Source organism: Pollachius pollachius, assembly GCF_949987615.1.
Source record: "Pollachius pollachius genome assembly, chromosome: 8".
Lineage (NCBI taxonomy): Eukaryota > Metazoa > Chordata > Actinopteri > Gadiformes > Gadidae > Pollachius > Pollachius pollachius.
Genome location: NC_136941.1, coordinates 18,350,970 through 18,377,426, shown reverse-complemented (window position 1 = coordinate 18,377,426; position 26,457 = coordinate 18,350,970). Strand labels below are relative to the sequence as shown.

The 26,457-nt window shown below is 45.7% G+C and overlaps 6 protein-coding genes across 7 annotated transcripts; 3 read left to right on the top strand and 3 right to left on the bottom strand.

The window, feature by feature from the left end:
• The first annotated feature begins 996 nt into the window (after nucleotides 1–996).
• On the top strand, nucleotides 997–2,977 carry LOC307079149 (opsin-5-like). Its single transcript, XM_079741265.1, has 5 exons — nucleotides 997–1,102; nucleotides 1,214–1,376; nucleotides 1,490–1,617; nucleotides 1,756–2,093; nucleotides 2,311–2,977. The coding sequence occupies exons 1-5, from the start codon at nucleotides 1,012–1,014 to the stop codon at nucleotides 2,797–2,799; spliced, it is 1,209 nt and encodes a 402-aa protein (XP_079597391.1). The 5' UTR covers nucleotides 997–1,011; the 3' UTR covers nucleotides 2,800–2,977.
• Nucleotides 2,978–4,796: 1,819 nt separating this feature from the next.
• Nucleotides 4,797–8,664, top strand: rad21l1 (RAD21 cohesin complex component like 1; the record flags this gene model as incomplete). The annotated part of the gene is made up of 13 exons (XM_079741248.1): nucleotides 4,797–4,943; nucleotides 5,044–5,173; nucleotides 5,472–5,571; nucleotides 5,673–5,776; nucleotides 5,902–5,994; nucleotides 6,371–6,478; nucleotides 6,566–6,673; nucleotides 6,845–7,074; nucleotides 7,269–7,356; nucleotides 7,705–7,847; nucleotides 7,966–8,082; nucleotides 8,231–8,305; nucleotides 8,485–8,664. The coding sequence occupies 13 exons, from the start codon at nucleotides 4,797–4,799 to the stop codon at nucleotides 8,662–8,664; spliced, it is 1,623 nt and encodes a 540-aa protein (XP_079597374.1).
• Nucleotides 8,665–11,161: 2,497 nt separating this feature from the next.
• snpha (syntaphilin a) lies at nucleotides 11,162–13,382 on the top strand (the record flags this gene model as incomplete). The annotated part of the gene is made up of 4 exons (XM_079741235.1): nucleotides 11,162–11,205; nucleotides 11,359–11,478; nucleotides 11,832–11,981; nucleotides 12,095–13,382. The coding sequence occupies 4 exons, from the start codon at nucleotides 11,162–11,164 to the stop codon at nucleotides 13,380–13,382; spliced, it is 1,602 nt and encodes a 533-aa protein (XP_079597361.1).
• Nucleotides 13,383–14,698: 1,316 nt separating this feature from the next.
• Nucleotides 14,699–16,390, bottom strand: fkbp1aa (FKBP prolyl isomerase 1Aa). The gene is made up of 5 exons (XM_079741274.1): nucleotides 16,279–16,390; nucleotides 16,133–16,180; nucleotides 15,522–15,634; nucleotides 15,278–15,438; nucleotides 14,699–15,061 (listed from the first exon to the last, which is right to left on the bottom strand). The coding sequence occupies exons 1-4, from the start codon at nucleotides 16,313–16,315 to the stop codon at nucleotides 15,310–15,312; spliced, it is 327 nt and encodes a 108-aa protein (XP_079597400.1). The 5' UTR covers nucleotides 16,316–16,390; the 3' UTR covers nucleotides 14,699–15,061; nucleotides 15,278–15,309.
• Nucleotides 16,391–17,131: 741 nt separating this feature from the next.
• mfsd2al2 (major facilitator superfamily domain containing 2a-like 2) lies at nucleotides 17,132–22,575 on the bottom strand. 2 transcript variants are annotated; one of them, XM_079741237.1, is made up of 13 exons: nucleotides 22,382–22,575; nucleotides 22,095–22,214; nucleotides 21,853–21,977; nucleotides 21,600–21,732; nucleotides 21,251–21,329; nucleotides 20,258–20,421; nucleotides 19,568–19,658; nucleotides 19,098–19,219; nucleotides 18,809–18,860; nucleotides 18,606–18,689; nucleotides 17,779–17,922; nucleotides 17,547–17,699; nucleotides 17,132–17,339 (listed from the first exon to the last, which is right to left on the bottom strand). In XM_079741237.1, the coding sequence occupies exons 1-13, from the start codon at nucleotides 22,493–22,495 to the stop codon at nucleotides 17,260–17,262; spliced, it is 1,461 nt and encodes a 486-aa protein (XP_079597363.1). In that variant the 5' UTR covers nucleotides 22,496–22,575; the 3' UTR covers nucleotides 17,132–17,259. The 2 variants fall into 2 exon arrangements, with proteins under 2 accessions (XP_079597363.1, XP_079597362.1); XM_079741236.1 differs by lacking the exon at nucleotides 17,132–17,339 and adding an exon at nucleotides 18,379–18,491 and having other exon boundaries at nucleotides 17,359–17,699; nucleotides 18,809–18,892.
• A 647-nt stretch (nucleotides 22,576–23,222) lies between these two features.
• Nucleotides 23,223–26,319, bottom strand: fam110a (family with sequence similarity 110 member A). The gene is made up of 2 exons (XM_079741249.1): nucleotides 26,187–26,319; nucleotides 23,223–25,130 (listed from the first exon to the last, which is right to left on the bottom strand). The coding sequence occupies exon 2, from the start codon at nucleotides 24,938–24,940 to the stop codon at nucleotides 23,561–23,563; it is 1,380 nt and encodes a 459-aa protein (XP_079597375.1). The 5' UTR covers nucleotides 24,941–25,130; nucleotides 26,187–26,319; the 3' UTR covers nucleotides 23,223–23,560.
• Between the last annotated feature and the right edge of the window lie 138 nt (nucleotides 26,320–26,457).

The following is a 26,457-nucleotide window of genomic DNA, read 5'->3' as shown; positions in this document are numbered from 1 at the left end:
GTATTGTAAGACCTATTAATTTCCAACCAGACTGTTGCATCTTTGTAAAATATTCGAACGCATAACACTCCTTTGAAGAAGATTGTCAATATTATATGAAACTGTCAGTGTCGTGTTTGTGTGTTGTTTGTGCATGTGTGTGAGTGTGTATGTGCGGTTGTTTGTGTGTGGGTGTTTGTGTGTGTGTGTGTGTGTGTGTGTGTGTGTGTGCATACGTTTGAGTGTGTGCATGCGTTTTTGTGGGTTTGCGTGTGTAAGTGTGTTTGCATGTTTGGGACAGGTGCAATCAGGGTTTAAGTCCTATGGAACTTAAAATGCCCCCCCCCACCTTCTCTTTCTCCCTCAGATAATCTTCAGACTGTGACATAATCAGAGTCATGGATATTACTCTGGAAGATATTACTGGACAAAATCTGTTGAAACCCCTAGCTCCACAGTTCCGCCAAGCCTGTCTTTCTGTTAATAATGCCTGATTTATAATAGGATTCCTTTTTTATACATTATTTAGACTCTCCACAGGACAACTCTTAGTTTTTTTATCATGGTTTTTTGTGTTAACATAATGATCTACATATTTTTTCAGTATCGCCTCTCAGCTCCAAGACCTGTGCACAAAATGAAACCCATGTGCATTGACAATCACACAAAATATGCATACATGGAAGTACATGGCAGTTTTTTGCTGATCATTGATTCACAATCTCAATATTATTGCCTGTTTTGTAAAAATATATATTTAGGATTAATTGGGAGATTAAGATCTTCATTTAAATTTATAAGGCTTATGCAGTCTTTTTTTTTATTTTCCTCATTAAAAACGAATAATTACGATTAATAATAACGTAATACATTTATAAATAATTAACGAATAATACAATTAATCAGTGCTGTAAATCTATTGTGAAGGCTTGGATATTTGATTCCATACAATACTAAGTACCAGTTAACTTGTGCATGTAGCGTCTGCTCACAACACCGCCTCGCCTCCTCTTTCTTGCCTCTCCTCTCCAGATGGGAAATGCCTCAGACGCATCTGATGTTTTCGCCTCCACCATTTCTAGAGAACACGATGTTATCATGGGATCCCTTTATACGGTGTTCTGTAAGTTCTCCGATATCTGGCACCATTGGCTTAAAAGCCCCTCCATAAAAAGTATAGCTCTGTTCTTTCTCCGCTTCAGCTCAAGTATCTCTCTCTCTCCTACCTCCACAGGTACGTTGTCTCTCGTGGGCAACGGCATTCTTCTACTCGTCGCCTATCGTAAAAGGCTCTCCCTCAAGCCGGCCGAGTTTTTTATCGTCAATCTATCCATCAGTGACCTTGGGATGACCCTCTCCTTGTTTCCTTTGGCCATACCGTCAGCTTTCTCCCATAGGTAGGGGATATGGTTTTATTCCTACATCTTACAACCAAACAGTATTGCAGAGATTAGGTCACAAGGAAAACGTGTTGCCTTTCTAACTCACCTCCTGTGTCCTCTTTCTGCAGGTGGCTGTTTGGGGAAGTCACCTGTCAGGCGTACGCTGTCTGTGGCGTGTTGTTTGGTCTGTGCAGCCTCACCAACCTCACTGCCCTGTCCCTGGTGTGTTGTCTGAAAGTCTGCTTTCCTAACCACGGTGAGATGGCGGGGCTGATGCAGTGGATGATGTTTAACTTTAAAGGTTTCGCGCTAGTCACCATTTAAAACCAAACCAACCGATTTGGTTCCAAAATGTAACTCACAACACAGCTCTCTTTCCACCCTCATCGCTCAGGCAATAAGTTTTCCTCCTCCCACGCCTGCTTCATGGTGGGGGGTGTCTGGTCCTACGCATCTGTGTTCGCGGTGGGGCCGCTGGCGCAGTGGGGCAACTACGCGGTCGAGCCCTACGGCACGGCCTGCTGCATCGACTGGCGCTCGCCGAACCACAGCCTCTCCGCCCTGTCTTACATCGTGTGCCTGTTCCTGTTCTGCTACGCCGTGCCCTGCGTGGTCATCTTCCTCTCCTACGCCTTCATCCTGCTGACGGTGCGCGGGTCACGGCAGGCCGTGCAGCAGCACGTGTCGCCACCTCAGTCACGGACCACCAATGCGCACGCGCTCATCGTCAAGGTCAGGATGTCATGTGTCTCCACAATAAGGGCGCCTTTGTTTGTATTTAGTCACACTTCTGACATCTGATTTGTTGGATATATATGTATTTATTTATGTATGTATTTTATCTGTGTGTGTGTGTGTGGGGGGGGGGGCTGTGTGTGTGTGTGTGTGTGTGTGTGTGTGTGTGCCTGTGAGTGTGTGTGTGTGTGTGTGTGCGTGCTCCTCTCTCCAGTTGTCCGTAGCGGTCTGCATTGGCTTCCTGGGGGCCTGGACCCCCTACGCCGTGGTGTCCATGCTGGCCGCGTTCGGTGACGCTGATTCAATTTCTCCCGTGGCGTTCGCCATAGCGGCCGTACTGGCCAAGATCTCCACTGTCTACAACCCCGTGGTCTACCTCCTGTGCAAACCCAACTTTCGAAAATGTCTATACAGTGACACGTCCTCATTCCGGCAGAGGATCTGCCGAGGCAGTCCGCAGCCGGACCAGGGGCAGCGCTTTGGGTCCCGCACGCAGTGCAAGGACCACAAGGAGGCCAGCGTCTCCACGCGCTTCTCCAACGGACAGCCGGAGAGCTACGGCGCGTGTCTGGACTACTCGGAGGACGGATCTCCATGTCCTCGGGCCACGCCCCTGCCGACCGCCAGCATACTGACCCACTCCTCTCCCCGGGAGGTGGCGGTGTGTCGACTCCCAGCTCGACTGCAGGCGCACTTCCTGTAGTGTGTCACAGCATCCTTTCTGTTGGAGGATAATAAAACCCTCAGCGCAAGATTTACAGATCACGCCTCAGTGGGCCTGCACAGCCAAGAGAACTTGGCTTTGTGTGTTATGTATCCATTGTGATATGTTAACACCTTGACATATCAAAACGACAGTATTCCTGGGGACCACTCTGCCTACTCTTGGGGCCGTGGTACCTTTTGGACCTTTACACATTCCATGGTTGTAGTCTTTCTAGGTACAAGCATATTTATTGGATGATGATCTCATTGAGATGAGACGCAGTAGCAGGGCTGATTATTAAAAGAAAAAAGAAAATGCAGGTTGTGCAACGATGTCATAAATCTGAAAACAATAAATAGAGAACAGAAAAATATTCACCCAACATCAATGCAATGGGTTACCGTAGTATATTGTAATGTTAGCATTGTTACAGAATGTCTTTGTCGAACCAAAAGAAAGTCTATGTGTGTGTCATCAAAGCTCTTTTTATTAGTTTCAATCTTATGTCCCATTCCATAGTGTACATGATGCCTCAAAATCAAATAATAAAGAAGGCATGGGGACAGTTAATCACCACCATGGTTTTATACAATGGAATTGTCAATTTAATCAGTGGAGTCCATGCTCATCCATGAAGCAATTTGTGATACTGAGCTGAATAAAGACGCTGTATTAAAGGAGCTCTTGGTGCTGTGTCCTGTGGTCATTCTGTTTTTATCAAAGGAAAGTTAATTTAAAATCAAATTGTGTTACAGCTGGACACAAACACTGAGGCGGACCAAGTATTCTATTGCATCCCCTTCACCAGACACACCCACATGAACTGATTTGGGCATTTATATATATATATATATATATATATATATAGAGAGAGAGAGAGAGAGAGAGAGAGAGAGAGAGAGAGAGAGAGAGAGAGAGAGAGAGAGAGAGAGAGATCCTGTCATGCTGTCATACATTTTATTTGAGCAAAAACCGTTCAACAAGATATATCACAATTACACATTCTGTCAAAAAGAAAGCAAAGGTTAAAACAAAGGGCAAACCAATTGCGCAGGCCTAAATCCAAACGGGGTAATACTGCCCCCTCGTGTTATAAGTGGAGAATATGAATTCTGTGTCCTCCATGACCACGGTCGTTGTAAATGCTGCATTAATATCAATATATATATATATTTCTAGATGGTGTACAGATTAACTATCACAGGTGGGCAATGGCAGTGTGGAGGAAAAGAACAAAGGCTAAAGTGTGCCTCATATACAGTATATAATATATGTTTTTGTATATTTGTCTTATTAATTGATTACTAATTTTGCTCCCGTTCAAATAATTGTCTTCCCCCCCCCCACTAACTAATTAACTAATGATGAAACTACATCTTGATCTGCTGCGGTATCGTTGTTTCAGGCTAAGTATGACTCTGAGAGTGTTAAATGTTCAACACGTCGTTTATTCAGAGATACAAGGTAATCGAGCTTGCACTCTGGAGTTGGTTCATGAAGCAATGAATTTACATCACTACCTAATTATACAACTTATCTCAAAATTGTAATAAAAACCGTAGAAAAATAGGGACACAACAGAGTGTGACGCGCGTGTGCGTGCGCGGTTGTTTCTTATGACGCTGCGCTCGAGACCTGTCAGTTGAACGCGGTATTTTCAAAAGCTAACTTACTTCAGGTTCAATCACTTAACTGGGAAAGAAGTCAGGTAAGCGGTTGTATATACACAAAATGGAAACGGCTGGATTGTCCATTTTGACCAGATGAAGTTGTTTGAACTTTGAAGTTTTGACGATTAATAACGCTATAAAACACATAACGAATCTTGATAATAGCTCGTGCATTCCGAGTGAGGTGCGGCTAACTAGACAATTAAGTCAATTATGATTGGGTTACTAGCATAAATCAACGCTAGCTGTCTTTGCCCTCTCTGTGTATCCTAAACCTGCTCCAACTGGGTGACCAGGGTAGCTCCACCGACTCAAGGTTTCAGGATGATGTTCTACACGCAACTGTTTTCATGTAAGCGAGACTCGTTAGCACATATCTGGCTGGCAGCGCACTGGGACAGGAAGGTCACCAAGGCGCACGTCTTTGACTGCAACCTGGAGAGCACTATCAAAGAAATTATTTCTATAAAGGTACATCTCAATTGTGGATGCACATTTGTTTAAGATGGCTTCATTCATTGCGATTGTTTGGGGATTCACGTGTGTCTGTCTGTCTTACTGTAACTGTTAGATGAGAGTTGGCTTGCGCACGTCTGGTCACCTGTTGATGGGAGTAATGCGCATCTACGCCAGAAAAACCAAGTATCTCCTTGCAGACTGCAGTGATGCACTGGTTAAAATAAAGATGTCTTTTAGGCCGGGTAGGTTATGCTTTCTTTTATTTATTTTGATCTTTTTGTCACCATCAACAAATACTGAACTAAGTGTTAAAAGACACATTCCCCTCATTTCTTAACCCATCATTAACAGACCACATATGTAGAAACAGACTTGCATCAGCAATAGCCTAAGTAAATCGTTTGCATATACTTGTGCATTCAGTGGAATATGTTATTATTTTTTATTACACTTTATTCAATAACAATTCTTGAATTTTGAGTTGTTGGTATGAATTGGCCTTTATTATCTGGAATTAATGCTGCTTTATTAACCTGTCAGGGCAGACTGATTTGCCTGTGGAGTGTCTGGAGGCAGCGATACAATCAATAACCTTGATTGAAGATTTTACTGCCTTCGATGCTCAGCTGCCTCACCCAAAGTATTGCAATGCTTCCATCAATAGATAATGCTAGTCTTTAGTTATGCAGGTAATATAACTTTTTTCCCCCTGCTGTCTTTTGTTTTTATGCCTGAAAACAGTGCGATAAGTGTTGCGGACATCTTTTCCCTTAACCAATCGCGAGCGGAGGAAATTACACTGAAAGAGAACTTTGGGAGGGACTTCCGCAACCTAATGGACTGTGGTAGGATATTGTGTTACCCTAGTACCTGCACTTGACTATTCTACGTCTCCAGTTGTGATTGATATCTTTGTAATAACATACATTTGTAGAACATTTGACTGGATCCTTTTGGCATTGATGTGTAGGGGATGAGTCTCAGTGCCACATGCAGGGCTTACTGGATATGCGCCATCATGGGGACTCCTTTGGGGACGAGAACGCAGGATATGATCTTCTTGGTAATCTGTCCATAATTATGTTCTGTGCGTTGTGTTCTGTACATCATCTTCACACCATTATTTTGAGCTCATGGAGATGTTTGCAGTCATGGGTCCTTCAAGCTGCCTTCATAATTACCTAGTCCTAACACAAACTGACCACATTCTGTCAGTTATCCTGGAAAATGAATTAATCAAAGGGGAACAGTCATGCTCAGCTATTTTCTAATGAAAGAGTACTGATTCATATGTGCTTTGTGAAAAAAGTGCTATCTGCATAATTTCCCTGCAACAATTTCCCTTCAAAGTTTCTGTGGGAAGAAAAAAGGAAAAGATGACCATTCGTGTGGGATTTGCGTTATCTATTGGTCAGATTCTTATTTTTTTAACCCTGTAGACTTCTTGGCAAACTTGAATGGGGACACAGAAGAATCCATGGACTTCATTACAGCGGACCTTCAGAAGGAAACTCCAGAAACTGCTCTCATGAATATTCAACCAATCGGTAGAGGGCATTATAACTTATTCTATATACAATTCTTTACATTTCAAAACGTGCAATTTAAAGTTTATCCTTCAGTCCTTTTCCCAGATGATGCTTCAAGTGTTCCCACTGGGGCAGAGGACCACGGGTTCAGCGAGACCATCCTGCTGGCCAATGGGGAGGAAGGCTTTGCTCTGGATCCTGTGGCCGTCACACGTAGGCACAAACATCTCCTATATTGTTGTCATTTTAGTCGCGCCGTCTAAACCACATTTCAACAATCCTCCACAGCACGTGGCAGGTTGGTTACCATCTCTGGCCAGATGATTAAGGCATTCACATTTGGCTCTTAGAGATCCATACATGATGGTAGATTGTTCTCCACAGCCACTATGGAGAGGAGGAGGGGGAAGAGGAAGAGGAGGCTGGTGGTGGACCAGACCAAGGGGTTGAGCAACAAGGACATTACAGAGCAGCTTGCGGACGCCTCCGACCTGTGGAGCGCTCCGGAAATGGCCCCGCCCACCGTCCAGCTCATGCATTGGAAGGAGAGTGGAAGTGCCAGTACTCTGTTTGGACGGTTCTCTTCCACTGCTATTAGTTCACAACTTCAGCAGGTAAATTGATCGAGTTAAATCCTAAAGTTATAATATAGGTATAATATGGACACAAATGATAGATTGTCTTCCATCGATTTTGTGTGGGTTTTATGTGTGTTGGATTGATACACACGTCAGCTTCAATTAGAAGCCATTATAATTGGTATAATGCTTCATTGCTGGTTTATATTATTGTTGGTATACCCTTGTAGCTTTTTAGCCAAAGTATTTTTGAGCTGGGAAATGATGGAGCAGCTGAGGAATGTTACCCTGAGCTGATGCGCAAGGACGCGCTAGAGGGTAGGAACATTTTGGCTATCAGCTGTGCCAACAGAGACTTTGATTAAGAGTTTAGGATGAAGTTCAGCAAGCAAAAGCCCAAGGTTTTTCTTGTTAGTTTTTTATGCAAATTTGTAGCGGAAAGTATTAGTATTACTATAGTACTTTTTCTTTAAGAAACATTATTGTTGTTAGTTTGGTGAAATGTACATTTTGTGAACAGTGAATATATGAATCTGTTGCCAATGTCACACTGTAAAATATAGAAAGGGATAATTAAAAGAAATTATAAGGAATAATCTGTGTTTGCTGCAGTGAAAGGCGGCTGGTTGTACATATTGACACAACCTTTCACCTAACCTTTTATAGTTCAGGAGAATACAAGCATCATCAGCACAGAAACCACGGGGCTCATAGAGGAGCTGGTGAACCCTGAAAGGACGATGATCTCCCTGATGGAGATTGAAGAGCATTCTCCTAACAATACAAACGGCTCTTTGGAGAGAGCAAGAGTAAGCATTGCAAAACAGAAGGGTCACATTCACAATTATTCTCCTTTTGTCACTTTCACTTAAATAAATGTTCACGTCGACGTTGATGGCAAGCCTGACTGCTCATCATCTCATTTAGAAGGACAATATGTGGGAGGTCTCCCACCAACAACTTGCCTCAGAAGCGGACTCGATGTTTGTCAACCCGACAGGCTTGGCCAACGGATCTGACTCTGAGACTGCCGTTCACACCCAGGTGCTTTGAATACCACATAGTAGAAGATGTATGAATAGTCCATCCAAGCAACGGTTGGTTACTTGCAAAATAGTAGAAAAATGTATTCAGATGGAAGTCAGAGTGGCTGCTGATGGTTAATCAACAGATTCTTGTTTATGGTCTACAGTCGATGCTGGACAGCCAAGATGAGGAGGAGAAGAGGATGACTAAACAAGTACTGAAGCTTCTCCATAATCTCAAAGTAAGGACATGCTCTACGACACATAAAAACATCATTTTTCAGTTATTTTCACGGTTCACAATACAACTGCTCTATTTGAGATGAGAAACAGAAGTCCCTGCTTTAGAGAGAATGATAGCAGAGCATTAGGGAATTATCATGCTAAATTGAGTCCCCTGCCGTGTGTGCGCGTGTTCCAGGCCCAGAGCACAGATAAGTTCAGCCTCCAGGCGATATGTGAGGGAGGCACTCGCTCGCGCGTGGCAGCCGTCTTCTTCTGCCTCCTGGTCCTTCAGAAGGAGCAGGCCGTGGAGCTGCAGCAGACCACGCCCTTTGGGGACATCATGGCCACATCCGGGTCCAGGTTCAACCATCTGTAGTGTAGTGTAGACCAGAGCCAAGCTGCGGCGGGCGGAGTCCATCCCTCAACACCAGCACTAGTAGGACTCTTACTAGGACAAGTACAACTGGTAGAAATAGTACCATCCACTAAGAAATGTTCATACGTGTTCATATGTTGAGACAGCAAGTAGCAGTTATAGTGGCATACAATGATGAATTTCAACCTGAATTTGGTACATTTGTAAACTTAAAACCCTATTCACTAAGGTTTTTCTACAATGCAATTCATTCTGATGTTGTGTTGTTTTTTTTATTCTTAACTTAATATATTATTATAATACATTCACAGCATATTTTTGTCACAGACAAAAGTTCCTACATTATTCATGTATTGGTTGATAAAGTGTCATTACCCTTTTATTTATTAAATAATAAGATGAAATTATATATGGCGTATTATTTACCCTCCCAGATAGAAGATGTCCTAGTTATTAACAGGATGCTATTTCATGTTATATAATATCGGTTCTATATTATCATGAATTTTTTTTATTGGAGTACTTGTATACAGTATTTTTCCCTCGTATCAAAGGTGGAGGACGTTTTATCTTGAAGCAAATCCCTTATGTAAACTTCAATAGTTCAATAGTCAAATGTGACAGAAGAATGGTGCGCTGTACCTTTAAGAGGCATAGATGCGGTATACGCAGTTACCTCATTTCATCAGGGCTACATGGCTGCGGTTGCAGTGGTCAGCATCGGCAACATCCCCAAATGTAACCGGTGATCCAAAGGTAATTATACGAGTGACAAAGGGAGGGGTATTTATAGACAAAACTGCGGTACCTGTTGAAGCTTTCGAAATGGTATCTTTTACATCTTCTCTTTAAATTATGTTGGCTTTTTTATACTATCAAATATATATAATACATATGCTGCGGAGGGGTGATAGTCCTGATGACTAAACGTATGTGGGACGTCTCCAAAATAGTTTAGTTAGCTAATTGAGGTTACCCATCCATGCATCTGCTCGGCTTTCGTGGCTCAAAGTGTTGGATTATATCCACTTGTGTGTTGCTATAAACACAAGTTGCAAGAGTTTCTCCAAAATGAGCTTTAATGACTGACATGACCTGCATAACAACGCTGTAAGGCGAGGCGCACAGTCATTTGTATGACCTGACGGGCTGCCTCAATTTGTAATGCTATTGGCGCTTTTGCCTTATGGTTCTTTATGTGTGATAAATGTTTAAAATTAAGCATTCACCACCGACCTTAGATTCGGGTACTCTGGCACTTACATAAGATGATGCGTATTACTCACCTACTGCGTATTTCTCACCTGTTGCTCTGCACGAGGGATACGGGAGCAGCAGGGCTGGTTTGGGCTGTGTGGTCCCACATATAGACAGGTTGCATTTCCTTTGATTCATCACTTGTAGTTGATCATTATTTGTATTTTGGTGATTAACGTTTCAGGCTAATCAGGCTAGCCAAGACTAATACAATTTATGTGGTGACAATTCCTACCTACCCGCCCTGTGGGTTGAAAGGGAATAATATGGAAATAGCCCGATAGATTTCTATCGGGCTATTTCTTAGAAATACAAGGTCTAACACAAAAAAGAGAGGCAACTGTATTGACAGGGAATTCACTGTTCCCTTGTGTCGCTGATAAAGGAGGCTTTATTTGGAGCTGATGATGCTTCGATGTTGGTCATTCTTGCCTCGGGCTTACAATAAGGCACACGCACTCAATATCGGCCACAGCATGAGTGAGTGGCAGTGAGACTCTGACCCAATATAAGCCTGTTTATTTTGACAAAACGATTTATAACAGGCCAAGAGCATATTAGAAGAGGATCTGCATATCAGAAAAGATGATTGTTTTGACAATCACAATATTATGATAAACCACATCACGCTTTAGCTTTCTGCTAAATCTTAAATACTTTGCACTTATCTATTTTATTGTATTATTTCATTTTATTGTACGACTATGTTCTTTCAATGTGAAGCACTGTGAGTGCCTCGTGTATAAATAAAGTTGCCTTGCCTTGCTTTCCATTATCCAAAGGTGGACCGGGTATTGGGCCTGTTTGTTACTTTACCAAAATATACTCATTAATATCGTAGTGAGACTTAATGTTCCTAGGAATGAAACCCAGGAACGGAAAGTAAATGTCCGAACAAAATGTGCATTAGAAACAGCAGGGCAGAGTATCTTTAAGGAAGGTTCATCATCAACAGGTGGGCCAGCCTCCCATCAACAGGTGGGCCTGCCTACCACAGCGAAGACACACAACAACATGACAAACCTTTACATATTGAAAGAAAATACATTGTTTTTGCTATGTATTTTGCAGAGACCCACTGGAAGTATTTGAAATGTAAATTCGTATACTTATTTATAAGCATGCATTTGGTTGCGATGAAATGACGATACATTCCCCATGTACCCCTCCCTTCACCTGGGAGGGCGACTGTAGCGCTCCTGTCTAGAGAAGGCGGCGGAGTGGATCCAGAGCTCCATTCATGTCTCTCACGCCTGGCCGCAAAGCATCGGCAGGCCAGCACAGGTAGGCAGGCATCCTCTGTGTTCCCTCCTGGTTTCAGACAGCCTGCATGGCAGTGTGGCCTGCGGTTTTGACATTCCAGTGCAACCACGCCACCTAAATGTTGATGTGATTGAGTGACCTGTGAGTCATGTGTTCTCTGATATGCGTTACAAGGCGTTCGGCAGCGACCAGTGGTGGAAGCGGGCGGTATTTCCATGGCGATGCATCTAGCACCAACACATACCCTGGTCGGGCCAGCTCTGTGGAGCGCAGCCCAGCCACCAGCACACCCAGGTTAAAGGTTGTTTTTAACAGGGTATATTGTGTTTATTAAGTAGGCCCCTATGGACCCGGAGAATACATTCTCACCTCATGATTGAGAATGTTTAAGCCAAAGCAAAATGTAAACAACTTTTTTATCACTTCGATCTGTTGATTTGGGAATCTAATCCTACTGCAAGGCTTGTATTCGTAGTCTGTCCTTTGATGCTTCTATGCTTTCATTGCGTCCAGGCTCAAAACAAAGTCGAGGCGTGAGACATTTGCTTCAGATGATGGACACCTCGTCATTCTATGCCATGTTCCTTAACATGGTCATTAAAACCGTGTTGTTTTCATTTACATTAGGAATGTTTCTGTCCATTCAGGCGACAGACTAAGCAGACAGCCTGCAGTGATAACCATGGCATCCGACCGCCCACTCCTGAGCAGTACCTCACCCCGCTCCAGCAGAAGGAGGTGTGTATACGACACCTGCGAGCCAGGCTGAGGGACAACATCGATCGACTGCAGAACAGGTGGTTACACAGGGACCGTGCTATTCTTTGAACACCTTCAATTTAAAACCCAAACACTTGCCATCCACATGAGTAAACATGCTTACTCTCCCCGCTCCGTTGTGCATGCTCAGGGACTGTGAGCTGGACGACCTGAGGAGCCAGCTGTACAGGATGCAGGAGGACTGGATAGAGGAAGAGTGCCACCGTGTGGAAGCCCAGCTGGCGCTGAAGGACGCACGCAGGGAGATCCTGCACCTGCAGGACATGGTGGAGTCGGTGAAGACCAACCTCGGTGGCCCGGGGCACCAGCCCCCGGAGCACAGGCCCCCCGCCGGGCTGCAGGGGCCGCAGCACGGCGGGAGGTCCCGCTCCTGCGGCTGCTCCCCGGCCGGCACGCTGAGCCGCGGCACCACCCGCACCCGGCTGAGCAGTGAGGCCCTGCATCCGGAGCGCGGCCCGGGCCTCCCCGACGCGGAGGGGGGCTTCCCCCCGCACGCGGGGCAAAAGCACCTGCTGCTGGAGGCGGCCCTGCTGTCGGAGCAGAAGGCGCCCCGCAGACACGTACCGGGACCGCCGCCCACTGTGTCCTGCTCTGCCACCTACGAGCGGCTGTGCAGCGTCGGGGCCGTGCTGCCCGTCTCCCACTCCTGCCACACGCTGAGCGGCGGCGGCTGCAGATGCGGCGCACACACCTACCTCCCCCATCACCACTTGTTCCTCCACCTGCCTCAGGGGGACGGCCCGCCCGCGGCGGCGGCTGCTGCTGCCGCCTCGGATGGTACTGTTCCCATGGCTACGGCCGCTGCGGGCGCCCCCGTTGTTGCTATGACGATGCCCGTTCCCGTCGCAGAGAGGAAGCCAGAGGTCCGCTCGCAAGCCTGCAGCCCCACCATGACTTGGCTCTCAGAGGAAGGGGGCGGTGAAGAGCTGAGCGTCATCTCCTCCTCCACAGCCGTTGATATTTCCCCCTTGTTTTCACCCTTCTCACTTCCCGTGGATCTCCACGGTGTGGGGCCAGGGGCCAAACCGGTGGATGTTAAAACTATGTCGAAAGAGTCCCTCACTTTTCAACCTCAGCCTATATTCAGCCGGCCAATGGAGAGACAGGAGGTCACGATATTGGAGATGGAAGAGGAAAGCAACAAGGAAACGGAGGGTGCGGACGGGGCCGAAGAGGAGCCCCCCCCCCAGCTGTGCCACTGGAGCCGGTACTTCTTGGTGGACCTTCTGGCTCTGGTTATGCCGGTGGTGCCGACTATGGCCTGGCTGTGCCGTAGAGCACCACGAGACGTATTGACCACAGTTCCTATCGGCTCAATGCTGAGGGGTTGCTGTGCAGTGGCCCTTTATTCACTTCGCTGCCGAGGTGCCGCCAGGGGCCCAGGGCCCATCAACATGAACGGGGCCACCCCTATCTGAGATTTCCACACCCTGTATTGCCCGGTACAACGCAACCTTCACAAATTCCAAGACACATCATAATCACAGCCATGAAGACTTTGGAAAGAATTAACATCATGTTTGGGTATCATATACTGTCCGACTATAATTTCCTTGAGCTGATAGTGTGGTCAAGCCTTTTCAATTCCCTGCCTCTGCCTGCAGTTTGAATATTCCGCTCTTTGCATGTAACCCATAAATGTTCAGCTGAGGAGAAGTCACCGCGCTGATACAAAATCCCTTCTCATTGTTCTCCCATATTGTTTAAAAGATCTTGTGAATGTATGCTCTATTTTACGTCTCAATTTCTAATTGTAGGGCTTGTAGGGTTACCTCATTGGTTAGAATGAGACAACTTTGTGTAATGCCAGTGCAGCCAAAAAGTCAGTTTGACAAAAATAATACATTCTCCAATGTTTTGTTTTAGGCAAAAAAATACATTCACCACTGATCTACAAAAATGCTCATATGAGCTGCATTGAAATCACAGGTTTGCACAGCTGCTAGAAATATAATGAAGATAATGGAAAACCTAAAACGTAGTTAAGATATTGGGTTGGCTAAATATTGGCTCGCAATTAAACATTAGATATAAATGACCTTACCAGCATTTCTTTACCAAATCGGATGTATGAAACAGTAGCTGTGAACCTGCTCATTAAGCCTGTTATATGCAGACATTACATCTGCACTATGACACTATTCTTAATTGTTTGAAGAACTTAAAACATTCCATTCATGTTATTTACATCATAAAGCAATAACACTTAACTTGTAATTTGCTTGGCCACGGCCGTTTGCTGTATATTAAAACAGGACTCCATTGTAGGAATACAGTATGCTCCCACATTCTGCTCTGGTCCTCGTTATTGGATTGAGAGCATTGTAAGTTTTTTTTATTCCTTACAGACAAGGCATTCATGTTACTGCATTTCAGATGTACGAGTCTCAACCAACATAAGCACTTGGGAATCCTTTGTAAATAAAAAACATGGCTGGATCTTAATGCAAGTGTGGTGCAATGTAGAAGGGGGGGGGGGGGGGGGAAATGGAGCCATCTTGGGAAGCAACTCCCTAACTTACAACAAAAGGATAAAAATCCCCACCCCACCGCATATGCAACACCCAACGGTTGCACAAGCAGTTTTTCCTACCTAAAACTACTATTAAAGTACTGAATAAAGGTATTAGAGGCCAAGCATCTCTAGGATAAATAGATGCCAGCCTCCTAACTGTTTGCAAAGATAGACATGCAAGCTCAGCTCTCGACCATAACAAAACACATCACAACTGGATTTGATGGCAATGTCATCATGTGAATCACACATTTATTGTAATATTCAAGAAAATTCATGGCCATTAGTGGAAGGCGAATAGAGCCAAAGCAATGAAAACAATTTGATTTTTTTCATGACACTTGAAAATTGGTCCTGAAGGCAGATATACTGCTAATTTGAGTACATTAAAAAAAAACACATAGCTGAATATGACATTAAATGTATGGCCTATGACTTATTACGTTAGCAAAGTGAGGGGAGGGTGGGGGGAGTGACCTATAACGTCAAACTAATAAAGGGATATGACAGTGATGTTTTAGACAAAAGTCCTATGCCGGATCATGTTAACCATTTCCTCCATGTCCCGCGATAGGAATCAACCTGAAAGGCAAGACACTGGATTTCAAATGGGATATAACGCACAGAAGAGGATTACACTTAATCCAATACCTAAGATCATTAGAAAGAAATTAGCATTAGCGATTATCTCAACTAAGCACATTAAAGTGTACAACAGTGTCTAAAGTTGTTTAAATCCTATCACCTGCCCAGAACAGCATACAAGCATCAAATATACGTTTTTATTGCTTTTCTCACCCTGAAAATTTGAGCGGAATTAACAACAGCGATCAATCCAGGCGCAGCAACTCCACATCGAAGATGAGAGTAGCGTTGGGTGGGATGACACCAGGGTGCCCTTTACTGCCGTAGGCGAAGTCTGGGGTGCAGGTCAGACGGGCCTGCTGGCCAACGCTCATCTGTAAAGACGACATAAGAATAGTAGTAAGTATGCCACATAGTATACTTATACTGCTATAGAGATCTGGAGTGATATACCAACCTGGGCTACTCCCTCGTCCCAGCCACGGATCACCTCCCCACACCCGATCCTGAACCTGAAAGGCGAGGGACGATTCCGGGAAGAATCAAAGGTAGTTCCGTTGGTGAGCTTTCCTGTATGGAAGATAATAATAAAACGATTGCTCAGTGGTTGAGTGGGGGTTCGGCCATTTTAAGAGTTTCCATTCGGATCTGACAGCTCGCTAAAAGCTAGCTAGCAAGCTAACCGTGAATTAGCCACACTTAGCTTAGCGCAGCCTCGGAAAACGCCTGCGAGTCAATGCGGAAACTAGCGGCGAGGCTAGCTCGGCTGGAGAACGATTCACAACTAATGATTAATAAAACACTCGCAATTTCAATTTGCCCGGTGTAAGAGCATTTCCCCCCCTACCACAACATCTCGGGTCTAACGTAAGCCCAGGATGAGGACAGAGCTAGCATTTGGAGAACACACAGCCTGCGGTCCGACAGAAAATACGTGTTTAACACCAGAGAACGGTTTATCATACGGATAATACAACTAACGAACGATCGCTCATCCATTTTCAGTGGGCTAACATCAACGGTGAAATATCATTCAAAGGTCTTTGTACGATCAGCCGTCGGACTCACCCACATAGTGGACCACGGCGGTTTGCCCCTTTTTTGGGAATGTCTGGCCTGAAAGACACAAAATAGGCATCATCAAATCATATTTTTAATTAAAAGCAAAAGTATTGTTCTTAAACATCGTCAAATATATAAATCAAATGCAATACCGTCACCGGGCTTTGTGGTTTCAATCTCGACACCCATTTTCGTTCTTCAACCTTCTCTTTCCCTCGGTCTGCAGCGAGCGGAAACCAGGAGCGGGTGGGGCGGCGAGGAGCGGGCGGGTGGGGTTTATTTAAGAGGGATATAACCGGACAGAAGCGTTCAAATAACCGGACATACCGGCCTACACATTCTTTAAATGAAAAACTCTCAAACCAGAGATTCACCTAAATAAAATGAGGCAAACATACGAGCTCATTCCGGAGAAACCGTTTCAGATAACGGGACAGTCTGGGCCTACGTGGTTCATTCTGTATTTATTTGGAGCAGATGGCTGTTTTGCTGTCTTTCACCTTATCATAGGCTACAGCATGTTGACGGATATCTCAGTCGACCTAAGATGATGCACAGATGACTGTGACAGTTTAGAAATTACATTATCATTGTCCTTGTTTATATTAATAAATATTCAATCATTCCTTCATAAGTAGATTTTGGGAATATTAGAGATTATCACTAACGATAGCTGGGTAGTGTTGGCATTAGGATGATTGGACATTGTCCTTCACATTCTTAAGATGAAAGACCTAAGAAATTCTGTCAAATCAGAGCTTCACCTGAATAAAAGAGGCAAACATATGAGCTCATTCCATTTTAATCAGAAAACCTAATGATGGAGACTGTTTTAATAGTCTAATATGACTACACCCACGTCACTTTGGTTTTCCCCACATTTAGAGGTTCAGAAAATGAACAAAGATGATCAGCAGAAGAATAAGTAGGTCTAGTCCTTTTACTAGATACAGTGCAGGGCCTTTGTTTTTTATGTGTGTGAATTACACCAGCTGATGGCCTGTTATATAGCACAGCAACATTATGTGATTTGTTTGGACATTTATGGTTTTTATTACAGGAACCATGTGGCGAGAAACGTGATTGATCTGAGACAGAGGTCTCCCTGGTTCTCCGAGGCTGTTGCCTTGTTTTCACGCCGGACGGTTGCTGGAGAGAATCCGACGGCAGCCCTGCAATCTCGTTTTGGTTTGGCAAAGGTGTCGCTTCAGCACTAGATGATGGGAGGAGGAGGGAAGGGCAGAGTATGTTGTTCTTATTGGCCTGAAAGTAGAACTCAAACTAATTGATGTTGACCATGGATTCTCAGTGACTCATATAATTCCTAAACTCAGTTGCGTTTGTTCAGCATCAGTTTAAGCAAAGGCCACAAATACCTAATTCATCCCACGTTGCCTCCATGGAGGATCTAAGGACTCACGGTTTGGTCTCCTGTTTCTCGTTGATTGGGTAGAAATGGAAGATGACCATTGCGACCAAAAGCAGAACGATGGGCACGGGTGAGAACATGATGAACAGGGCAGACACCACGGCATCGCTATGGCGACAGTCCTCTGGTCTGTAGCCAACAAAGCTATGGAGAAGAGGAAAACAAATAATCACACACAAATAACACACAAATACTGTGACATGGGAATGAAATATTTACTTACTGTAATAGGATAGTTGAAATTCCCACCGACAGGCCTCCTCCCAGTTTATTGCAGAAGGCGTAACAAGAGAAGAACATGGGTTCCAGGTCTTTGCATCCGGGGTTCTCCACGGTGAAGTCATCCACCACATCCGGGAGCATGGACCTGGAGCACAAACAGCCAAGCGCAAGTCTCAGGGGGACATGTCCATAGCCTACCATTGATGTTTTGAAAGGCCCCATCTTCCGGAAGTCCGATTTTGGCGAGGCGTCTGCATAAAACCAGGGGTTGGGGCGGGACATAGCTTTTCAAAGGTGGAATGGTTTGTTGCGTGTGCTATAGAGGTCGCCACAAAAGCTCTGAGCAACCCATGTTAACAATCAGCTGTCAATCACTGTGCAATGAGATACAGCTGACCATGGAGCAGTGGTATTGGACTGTATGCATGGAACATATGGTCCAGGCAACAATACCACCGTGGTGTTAGAATTCAGTGTGTAGGCCATGGCGACGTGGAGTTGATTAAAATAATTCATGTATGTTTGCCACTTTCAGCTTAATGATTGATTGCTATATTATTTGGCAGTGACCTTTGTAGATTGGGACTCAGTGGTGACTAACCAGGGAAGCAGGAACATGGTTGCCAGGCTCAATCCCATCAGAAAGCACATTGTCATGAAGACCGCAAGGTTACTGGGCACACACGCAATAACCGTCACCGCTAAGATGAAAGGCTGTTGAACATGTAAACAGGGACAGCAGGACACCATTACAAATGGACATTAAGGCGGTCAAAGTGCCACAAATTAACTTTGATCAGCTAGTTTTTATTTATCATCCTATCTTACCGAAAGTCCAATTAAGACTGTTTTCTTCTTGCCGATTCTTATGAGGACTGCTTGCCATAATGGAACAGCTGCGGTTGCAGAAACCTGTGAATTTATCCACATATTTCAAACGCAAGTGCAACATGGTGTTTCATTACATCTGTGACATCAGTGGGAGAGTATGTGCAAGGTGCAGTTAACCTAAGGCCTGGTAACAGGCTTACCAGAAGAACTAGCAGGATGTGCTGAAAATGGGCGCCCAGCCCAGCAGCATGGCTGCAAAACAGTGCAAAGTTTCCCAAGGCCATCTGTGATGAAGCAGAGGTTGAACAACTGGCTAAAATACTATGTTACGGTACTAGAGACTTATAATTGTTAAATCAAATCCAACTTAATTGTCGTTACACAGCACAAGAACAGACAGTATTCTAATTGCAAAATGAAATACGTATGTAATGAAACATTGAAGTAGCCATGTTCTCTGCCCCCAGGTGGACTTGAGTCTGGATGTACCTGGAATGCCAGGGCACAGAAGAGGAACCCAATCACTAATCGTTGGAAGGGGATGTGGCTAGCCAACAGTTTGAGGGAGGTGAGATAGGGCACTCTCACCTTCTCCTCTGAACAAAGGGGGTCTGTGAACACGCAGAGGGAAATTTGCTGTAAAAAACTTTTCAAAGTACATACAGTAAGGTCGTACTGTGTTAGGATATTTATATTCAATTTCTTGATGTGGTTGCATTTTACATAAATGTTACTCTGCAACTGGAATCCAGCATTTATTGGTTTGAACCTTTTGCTAGCTACTCAACTCAACAGCATATCTTTTCAATGTTCTTCTATTTAAAATGTTATTACCATTGTCTTACTCAGTCAAAATACAAAATTACTGTAGTATCCCACCTATTACTGAAAGCCCTTGGAATACTAAAGGACTGTGGCCCATTCCCGAACTCTGACCGATGACCCCATCCTGGACATACCTTGCTGCTCCCTCACCCCCAGGAATAGAACTAGACTGCAGAGGAAAAACAGCGCACCAATAACCAAGGCGGATGTCAGGAAGGCTTTTCTCTGTGGGAGAAACATTTCACAAGTCATTAGTCAGAGACTGCAGGCTCAATGTGTCAGACACAAATCCATGCACACTATAATAACAACTCTCAAATGTCAATGATATATATATATGTATATATATATATATAGTTTTTGTTTTGGTTCATTGATTGATTCGTTTGTGTAATACGTTTTTGAGGTCGGTAATGAAGCAACGCAAATCATACTTTTCCAATAGTCAAATGTCACCAAACCAAAAACGGTAAAACTTGGATCTGACCCCTAACCCCTGGCTAACTCACAATAAAAGCCTGTAAAACCTGTAAGTTGCTTGTATGCAAGAAGCAGAAAAGCCAAATTCTTGTAAGCATGACCTCACACACCTGCATATTTACCGACAGTCTGAACAATGCCTTTGTCCATCAATGAGGAGTTTTGAGATGAGCGGGTAACAGGACACCCCTGGGAGGAAAGCAGCCCAGTGCCCAGCCAGTGCTGAGACTTGGCTTTAGAAAGTGAAGGCCCAATGCCCCCCTTCAGCTAATCAACGTAGCGTGCTTTACCCTTCCAACGGTTCATGCTACCACCACAGTCCTCCAGAACTCAGAATTTAATACCGTGCCCTGCAGTGAGGCAGTGTGGGGGGAGGGTGTGCTCTGTGGCGTGGGCTTGGTCTGGTCTAGTTGCTGGCAGACCCCGTCCCTCTCTGCGTTGTACACTGCGATGACCTGCCCCTGCACTACCGATCCCAACAGCATGGCCAGGATCTCCACAGTCATCCCTAACAGGGAGAGGTAGCGATAGAGGCAGAGAAAGATAGAAAGGGCAAGAGAGATGAGCCAAGGACACATCCCACTCACTCAGCTGGTCCTGGCACTTCAGCTTTCTACCCCAGTGGTCAGTTCCCACAAAGCCTCATGACAACAATTTAGATATAACCTAAATCAGGCCTAACAAAATAACATCAAACCAAGATGATATCACTCATTGGCACGAGCGAAAAAAATAAACCTGAGAGAAAAAGGCTATGTTATTTGGCCCTGTTATTTAAAAAAACAGAGAACCAACTTGACAAAGTACAGACTATGTGATCACAGCCTGGTTGTACAGGCCTGGCTGCCCACTGATGACAGGCTGTGCTGCCCACAGAGCCAAGCAGGTGAGGTGGAGACAGAGCTGCACGTCCTTACAGCACACAGAACATCCAGTTCCTTTAGGAATTTTATTCAGATGAATCAACCCTAAGTTCCCCGAGTCGTCCATGTACAGCAAGCTGCCCCGACTCGTTCAACAGGCAGCCAGCATGTTGCCGCATGTCACAGGCTGGGATCACACACAGACATGTAGCATTCAATTATTAAGTGTTTATTGTTAGTTATATATTTAAGATAATATATTGATGTGGTTGTTTTATGTTCATTTGTTTTGTCATTTACATTGAATTTATTATTTAGTCAACTTTTACAATGTTTAATTTTTTGGGTAATTTAGCTTTATTTTGTTTTTTGTATGCTTTGGCCATACAGACGTGTTTTTTGTCAAGCCAAAAAAACTATTTCAATTGAGAGAGAGATAGAGAAAGAAATCAGCAGGTTGAGAGCATCTCTTACGATAGGCTGTGGCAGAATCTCGGTCTCTCTGGTCTCCACCCAGGGTCATGTTCATTGAAAGGTAAGGCACGTTGAAACACTTAAAAGAGATGGACAAGAAACGTAAAAAAAAAATTAGACAAGGCTGGCTGAAGCAGGAAAATGGCAGCAGTTTCACAGACCTGTGAATAGTGCGCCATGCTGTCACCATGGTAACAGAGGACGATGACACATTATGGAAATAGAGCAGAAACCATTGAGAAATAATATATCAGACCGTGTGTGTGGGTGGTGAGGATAATTGGGCAAAGTGCGGGTGGGTAATGGCGAGAATATGAATAGGAAGATGAGAGGGACTTGACTCGCTTACACTCATGAGGGTCTCGAACATACACGCCGCGACCAGGAACCAGGGCACGCTGAACGCCTGGGACATGGAGTCTTGCGGCATGAACCACAGCATGACATAAGACAGAATCGTAAACGGCATGGAGAGAACGACCCTGCAAACACCATAGTCCCGATTAAAACAGGCAGAACCTAGAGGGCTGAGTTACAGTGCAGGTGGGGACTACATACTAAATAAACAAGATAAAGTGTTTATTGTTTGGTTTCACACAAACCATGGCATGAGTTTGCCGATGGGCGTCCAGCGGCTCCGGCTCACCAGGTAACCGACCAGGGGGTCCGTCACAGCGTCCCAGGCCCGGCTCACGAACAGGATCATGGAGACGTAGAAGGCTTCCATCTGGGGGCCGTGGGACGTAGGATTTCACGACATGTGAGCGGCACTCTTAACCTGAGTGCCTGGAAATCAGTGGTAGCTCAGAATTTAATTGTGTCTCAAAACACATTAGGATCATACCTTCACCACGTCCAGCAGAAAGATTTGCATGGATATGCCCATAGAGACTGCAGTGATCTGATATGGAACTCCACCGATTGCATAGCAAAATTTCCTGGCGAAGGGGATTCCCCCAGTCTTCTTGGATGTCAAAATAGATTGGTTGAATCTAATTATAATCTCACAGGTCTAGGTCTATATAAATAATTGTTAGAAAGCTTTAATTACACCACAGCTAAACTGAAGTAACCCAAATGTACCTCTTGAAATATTGATTTTAAGCTAAAAGCAAACAGCCAAAAGCTTACCGTCCTGCATTTCATTTGTTGGCATACATTTGGACAACAGCATTCAAAAGTTGGATTAAGGAGCCGGCTCTTCTGAGTCTGAGGGTGATCCACAACGGATATGAGGCATGTCATTTTAAAATGACGCTACAACATATAGAACTATGAAAGTCTTGTTAAATCAGCAGGAGAGTAGAAAACACTCGGCGGCTGGTTTTTAATGGTCTAACTAGGACCACTTGTGCACAGTACAGGCACCAATTCCGTCCTTTGACAACAAAAACCGGTTCTACAGCACTGTTATCTCTGGAAACTTGAGTACAGCCCACCCTTTGAGAGGATGAATGAGTGAGGATTAGTATTTTTGTTGTACAGAGAAACTACTGGGTCTCAGCAGCAAATACAGCCAAGTATATTTTTTTTATACATGTAATCTAATTAATGAAGAATTAAAAAATTCATACATTATTTTATGACATTTATTAAAGCTGTTGGTATTTCAGGTATTCCAGAACAAATGGAAAATACATTTTGTCATACCTGTATTCTTCTGTGGTATGATACATTGTATCAATTGAAATTATTCAGCACTTATATTCCTGTTTACATAGTGAAATGTGAAAGGGTCACATTCGGGGAAAGCTATGATGTGGCTAGTTGAAGTATGGCCTGACCTCTTGTGGTTCATCACTGCAACTGGACCACAAGTTAAGGGTTGAGAAACCCCCCTTCCTCTTCCAGAGGTCACTTAGAATCCCCTACATTTGTATCCAAATCCATACCCATTTTCATTTTGGTACTTGAGTTGAAAACACTTTTTCCCCATATAGTGATAAAAATGATTGGAAATACTGAAGGCGAGTCATTTGTTATCAAATCTTTAATGTTTCCTTGGAGAAATCAAGTAATTTGTTGCTCATTTCCAACAACAGAACAGCAGCAAAAAGGCACATCATGAAAAGAAAAGGCCCTACATGAAAAGTAAAGAAACTATTAAAAGATGTTCTTTTCTATTTGGTTCATCCTTTCTCTAAACGTAAAAATGTGACCCGATAGTTTTTTGTAAACAAAAAAGGACAACCATCACTAAATAAATAAACCACTTACAGCAGTCTACCATGCAACGAACTACATGTTTGGCCAGAGTCTCCTTTGAGGACTTTTGGTTCAATTAGGAAAACCTTGTACAACTCCAGAAGCCTACATGTTGGTGCTCTTACTGTCCTTGGCCTCCTGGCGGATATTGTACAGCCACTTGATCACTCTGGCGTTCCTCTCGATGACCGAAACGCCATAAGGCACGCGGGCGGCTCCGCCCCCCTCCTCGGCGTCGTCCTCTTCCTCCTCCCCCTCCTGGCACTCCGACCCCGGAGCGCTGGCGCTGCGGAAGCGGGCTAAGGAGACGATGTCCGAGCCGGGCCCCACGGCCAGCTCCGGCACCTCCGAGGGGTCCAGGCCGCACAGGTTGAAGAAGCGCTCCAGCTCCGTGCCGGCCCGCGAGCAGCGGTCGCTCATGTCCGACTTGGAGCGCGTCAGGGAGGGCCGCTTCCTGGAGCTGGACGAGGACAGACGGGTGACTGCCGGGGAAGACGGGGGGAAGGCGAGGGGGCCGGAGGACTGGAGAGGGGGAGGGGGCAGCCCGGGAGGGGGAGGAGGAGCAGAGGAGGAGGAGGAGGAGGTCCTTGTAGGAGGTGCTGGTGGTTCGCCGGGAGGCGTGGCGGCCAGGTCGGCTTGAGGAGGCGCGCGGAGGGGTTTCAGGGGCGTGGGGGGCGCCAGCGGGGACCTCTGGGGGAACAGCCCCAGGTTGGAGGTGGCCGGGCGGAGGGGGTGTAGGCCCTGCCAGGTCACGGGGTAGAGCGGCTGTCGCATGTACTGCATTGGGCGGGCGGGGGGCTTCCTCTGGTTCCGGGACAGGGGGACCACGTCCACTCTGCGGATGGTCGCCGTCGCCAGGGGCAACGCCGCGTCCTGGTTCTGAGGGGCCTCTGGCTTCACCGGGCCGCAGGCTTTTAACCGCACCTTAGCGGGACTGGACCAGTCGGGGGTCGCAGGAGGGGGAGAGGACCGGACCTCGCGGTGCTCTGCTCTGACGGGGCCCCGGAGCGGAGAGCCGCGAGTCGGCCCCCCGCGGCTTCTGTCCTCGCCGGCGGCAGTGGGGGTCGGGCCAGCAGGGGCGGGCCCGTCGGTCACGCCGCTGATCAGGTCGCTGAGGTGCTCCAGGTTGAGGGGGACGCCGGTCTGCTGCGTGCTGGGCTGGGACGGAGCCCTCCTGGTAGGCTGCAGGGCACTGCTGCCGCGACTACTACCGCTGCTGCTGCTGACGGTGGGGGGGTTCAGCGGGGCCCTCCGGGGCTCTGTGGCGCGGACGGGCTGCTGCTTGGACAGGGCCCCCTGGCTCTTGACGTACTTGGCCTTGTCCGCCTCCAGCCGCTCCACGGCACTCTGCCTGGGTCTGGGGGCCGGCAGGGGGCTGGGGCGGTTGAATGCCGGCCCCAGCGGGGCCTTGGGTCGCAGGCGAGGGGGCGTCAGGGACATCCTCACCGGCTGTCTCAGCGGGGACTGGAGAGTCTCAACAGGCATCGTGGTTGATAGAAGAATGTTTGGGAACACCCAAAGACGCCTAATTTTGCTTTGCCTTGTATTTCCTACAGAGCAGTGAATGTATTTTCGTTACCCCGGGTTAGTGTCGATGAATATCTGGCTGTAGAACATCACCACTGTCGTTCCAGCCTTCAAGTCAAAGAGCCCGGTATTTAGGCAAGTCGACCTCCTGCCGGAAAAGAGAAACCTCATATTAGATGACCAGCAAAATATATATAGAAGCAGCAGCACTGCCATAAACAATATATTGTTTGGATGCATTCTCAGCCAGACAGATATAGTTTACCAGCTCTTAAGAAAAAACACTTTTTGGGCTTTTTAATCTCCCCGACGATCATAGCAGGAGTCCCGATGAGTTTCAACTTGCTTGTTTGGAACAGCGGAATGAAGTGACACTACCCATACGTGAAGATATCTTTATCTCAAGCCTTGAGCTCTGTGGGTACGTAGAGTTTTCCAATCCCATGCAACAGAGAAAATGTAACCCATGTATTGCACATATCCAAAATAAAACTACACATTATATCAATAATAAGTTTCTGGTAAACTTTGTAAAGCTGGTTCCATGCAAATACGCACGCCGTTATAACTTTACAGTCCTGTTGAACTGAAGGTTGGAGGAGACCACAGGTGCTGCTTCAACAGGCTGAATGTTGCATTTATATTATCAGCATGTTTCACATTCCTGGGCCAGGCCAGGCTCCTACCGGGCCAGGCTCCTACCGAGCCTGGGTCCGACCGGACCAGGCTCCCCTCCTACCGAGACGAGGACTTCGTCGACACACAAGCTCACCTGCTTTCCTATCTTGCTTACACAACCCAGAGTTCACAAAGGCTCCTCCACTTGCACAGCACACTTGAGTCATGAAATGCCAAGAATATTATTTGGCATAATGATATAGGCATCACACGGGGGTAGCGACAGCCGACAACACCACTGGAAAGCACAATGGCCCGTTTAACTAAAATAGCAGCTATAATTTGCGTCAAGCCTCTGCATGTTCAGCTGGAGGGAGCAGAAGGCATATAAAGAGTCAAACAGGAAGCAGGAGACAATGGAGACACGGCCAACAATGAGGGATCTCCTGCCCACTGGCAGTTGTTGAGGTACTTGAGAAAAACCTTGTCCTGGTGGTAGAATACCTTTCTGTCAAGTCATGTGTTTGTTGTGGCCCCTTTTGATCCAATCACAAAGTCAATATTCAAATACAAATAGGTAACTAACCTTGAACGTTGCGGTCGGGCTTCTTAGCTGTAGCATACCATTAGGGCTGAGGCCTCTCCCTCTTATTTGAGCGTGCCATAGGGCAGATAAACCATATCACTCCTGTGGTGGGAGCGTGTGCGAAAAACTCCAAGCAACAGCACAGCAGACAAACCTGTCTGACAAGTCCTGAACGGCTCCTCCCCCGTTGGATGGATCGGCCAATCACTCCCACTCAAGGAAATAGACAGATATTTTCTATGGTCATGTGACATTTTCTTTTCCTGTGTTG

Coding starts and splice junctions, on each gene's coding strand:
- LOC307079149 (XM_079741265.1), top strand. CDS start 1,012: ATGGGAAATGCCTCAGACGCATCTGATGTTTTCGCCTCCACCATTTCT. Junction 1,377..1,489: donor CCGTCAGCTTTCTCCCATAG/GTAGGGGATATG, acceptor CTCTTTCTGCAG/GTGGCTGTTTGGGGAAGTCA. Junction 1,618..1,755: donor AGTCTGCTTTCCTAACCACG/GTGAGATGGCGG, acceptor CTCATCGCTCAG/GCAATAAGTTTTCCTCCTCC.
- fkbp1aa (XM_079741274.1), bottom strand. CDS start 16,315: ATGGGTGTCGAGATTGAAACCACAAAGCCCGGTGACG. Junction 15,635..16,132: donor CGCCGTGGTCCACTATGTGG/GTGAGTCCGACG, acceptor TCTTCCATACAG/GAAAGCTCACCAACGGAACT. Junction 15,439..15,521: donor GGGACGAGGGAGTAGCCCAG/GTTGGTATATCA, acceptor TCGTCTTTACAG/ATGAGCGTTGGCCAGCAGGC.
- mfsd2al2 (XM_079741236.1), bottom strand. CDS start 22,495: ATGACATGCCTCATATCCGTTGTGGATCACCCTCAGACTCAGAAGAGC. Junction 17,923..18,378: donor ACCATGTTCCTGCTTCCCTG/GTTAGTCACCAC, acceptor TTTGTGCTCCAG/GTCCATGCTCCCGGATGTGG. Junction 17,700..17,778: donor ATTTCAACTATCCTATTACA/GTAAGTAAATAT, acceptor TCTTCTCCATAG/CTTTGTTGGCTACAGACCAG.
- fam110a (XM_079741249.1), bottom strand. CDS start 24,940: ATGCCTGTTGAGACTCTCCAGTCCCCGCTGAGACAGCCGGTGAGGATG.